The following is a 2,623-nucleotide window of genomic DNA, read 5'->3' on the forward strand; positions in this document are numbered from 1 at the left end:
CACACACACACACACACACACACACACACACACACACACACACACACACACACACACACACACACACACACTCTGTGTTGTGTTCATTCACTCGATGGCCAGACTCGACTGAGCAGCTCTCCAAAACCTGTGTAAAAGCTCCTTAAAGAGGTGTTTAATCCCTCCGAGGATATAATTAATCAATCGTTGAGTTTGTGGATGTGTGCTGAAGCTGAACCAAACAAACAAATTCTGCTGTATCGTTCCCCACCGCAGTAAAACTCTCACCAAAACAAAACTAAAAACCTCAAAACTTAGAACACAACAGCCTTCCTAAAACACACTCAACTGCAAAACCTCCCTGGATGTGGCGTTTTTGTGTGTGAATAGTTTTTGTGTGAGGAGTTTCTTTTTGTGGGTGTGGTTTTTGTTTGGGAGTGTTTTGTTTTCTCCCTTGGAATCTGTCAGGTATGACCTTGACCTGCATCAAGTCTGGCACTTGTAAAGACAAGTCAACCTTATTTTTGTGTGGAGTTGAGCCTCCTGAACTTTTGCTTGTTAGCCAAGCCTGAACTTTTGAAGAACAGTGGTTTTAACACCACACATGGACACTGGGAGGTGATATATTTTGTATTGTTTTGTATTTGTATTTTTTTGTTGTTTGTAAATAATATATTTTGAAAAGTAAGACTCCATTGTTTGTGCTCACTTTCTTTTGTTTAAAACATTTGTCACTGATTAAGGTTGAAAGGGTATATGTTTTATTTCATATAAATGTATGTCTTTGTGTGAATGGTTAAATTAAAAATAACTCTAAACCAAATATATATAAGTTAAATACAGTAACATCTCAAACTGGTTAAAAATATCCTACATGTCAAGAGGGAGACCTGACTGGCGCCCAACTCTATCATTCAAAATTAATAACAATAAAGCATCAAATAACCAGAACTGTCACACCAGTCCTGGACCAGTCCTGGACCAGTTCTTCTGTGTTTACCTGTGTCTCTTTCCTGTCCTCCAACCAGCCGGTCGAGGCAGATGGTCTCCTGTCCTGAGCCTGGTTCTGCTGGAGGTTTCTTCCTGATTAGCAGYGAGTTTTTCCTCTCCACCGTTTGCTCAGGATGGGAGACTGTGATGAAGTGATTCAACACAATCTGCTGGTTTCTTCTTTACATTGTTCTTTTTATGTACAGTGTCCTGAGACAACATATGTTGTGACTTGCTGCTATATAAATAAACTGAATTGAACTGAACTGAATTGTTAAACTTCAGTTCATTAAATTAAGTGTTTTTGCTTCAAACCTTTTGCAGTCATATTTATTAAACAAGAGTACAATTGTTATACATGCTACTGTATGGTATGTTGGTTTAGCAAACATATATGTACATAAATATTTTTAAAATGGCAGTTTTAGTAAATTTGGGTACGTGTGCAGAACTATGTGAACTTCCGGTGTCGAGAAAAAAATTGTGGCCCCTTCCATCATTTCAGATATCCATCCATGACCTAAAGCTTCTTTTTGTTTTTGGTCATTATTAAAATGAAATGAAGTATTTGTGGCTCTAAAATCATGGTCCATGTGTTTTGTTGGTATGAGAGCGCCCTCTACTGGTACATCAGAGAGGTCCACCTGTTCATTAATCTTTAACAGCATCAGGTAGTAGAGCGCTGCTATCTGACCAGTCAGGAGGAAGTCTGGAGGTTCTTACCGACTCGTGGGTAGCAGGTGTTGTGGACCCCCTGCTGGCTCCTGCACTCAGAGTTCAGGCAGCTCCTCTTGTAGCCCCCCTGCTCCAGGCGGGTCCCGCTGCCACACGTGGGGCAGAAACTGTAGCGGCTGTGCCAGGCAAGCACGGACCGAGCCTGCGCCACGACGCCTGAACAACAGAAGGGCTCAGACAGAGGTGGACGAGGAGGAAACAGGACGTTTGAGTCTTCCTCACCTGCGTCTTCCTCGCTGAACTTCAGCAGGTCTCTGTTCCCGCTCTTCGGGAACGAGCAGGTCGCCTCTCTGCAGCGTCTCAGGAGCTCGGCTGGGTCTTCGTCTGTGCTGACGGCGAACCAGACCGGAGGCTCCGAGGTCTGCGAGGAGGAGGGGTTCTTCATCCTCTCCATTCCGAGGAAGATGAGCACAGTGGAGGGTTTCTCAAGGAGGTCTTTAACCGCCTCGTATCTGAGCCGACAGAGCTGGATGTGACCCTGTTGGAAACAGGAAGATGTTAGTTTACAGCGACGCCCCGTCGGATCCAGGGTTATTATAGTTCAATAAAACTAACTAAATAATGAAATCTGACATTGAAAAAACATTTTAGTTAACTAAAAATAAATAAAAACTGTAATAAAATGAAGAAAAAAAACGATAACTAACTAAAAACTAGGGGTCGACCGATACACCGGCCGGCCGATATTTTTGGCCGATATTTACATTTTTTTCCCTGTTTCGTATCGGCAGATACGTCCGTCCATTTGGCCGATCCGTTCTTTGGGTCACGTGAGCGCATGTTGCCGCCCCTCCCTCGGGGAGAGAGCAGCTGCTAATGTTGTGTATTTATACACATATATGTCTTGTATGAGTTTGTAATGGTTTGACTCTCTTTATAAAGTGCTTCCTGGCTCCCCCCGTCTCCAAACTTTGAGGCC

At 43.3% G+C, this 2,623-nt stretch overlaps 1 protein-coding gene across 3 annotated transcripts in view; it reads right to left on the reverse strand.

Annotated features, from left to right (window-relative positions):
- The window catches only part of nudt12 (nudix (nucleoside diphosphate linked moiety X)-type motif 12), a 6,890-nt gene that overhangs the window by 2,331 nt on the left and 1,936 nt on the right, over positions 1 to 2,623 (reverse strand). For all 3 annotated transcript variants that reach the window (XM_014014648.1, XM_014014647.1, XM_014014649.1), the window contains exons 4-5: positions 1,927 to 2,182; positions 1,693 to 1,860 (exon numbers count right to left, since the gene is read on the reverse strand). In XM_014014648.1, the coding sequence (XP_013870102.1) occupies positions 1,693 to 1,860; positions 1,927 to 2,182 (424 nt within the window). The remainder of the gene's footprint in view (positions 1 to 1,692; positions 1,861 to 1,926; positions 2,183 to 2,623) is intronic.

The sequence above is a fragment of the Austrofundulus limnaeus genome, unplaced genomic scaffold, assembly GCF_001266775.1.
Source record: "Austrofundulus limnaeus strain Quisiro unplaced genomic scaffold, Austrofundulus_limnaeus-1.0 Scaffold117, whole genome shotgun sequence".
In the NCBI taxonomy this organism is placed as follows: Eukaryota; Metazoa; Chordata; class Actinopteri; order Cyprinodontiformes; family Rivulidae; genus Austrofundulus; species Austrofundulus limnaeus.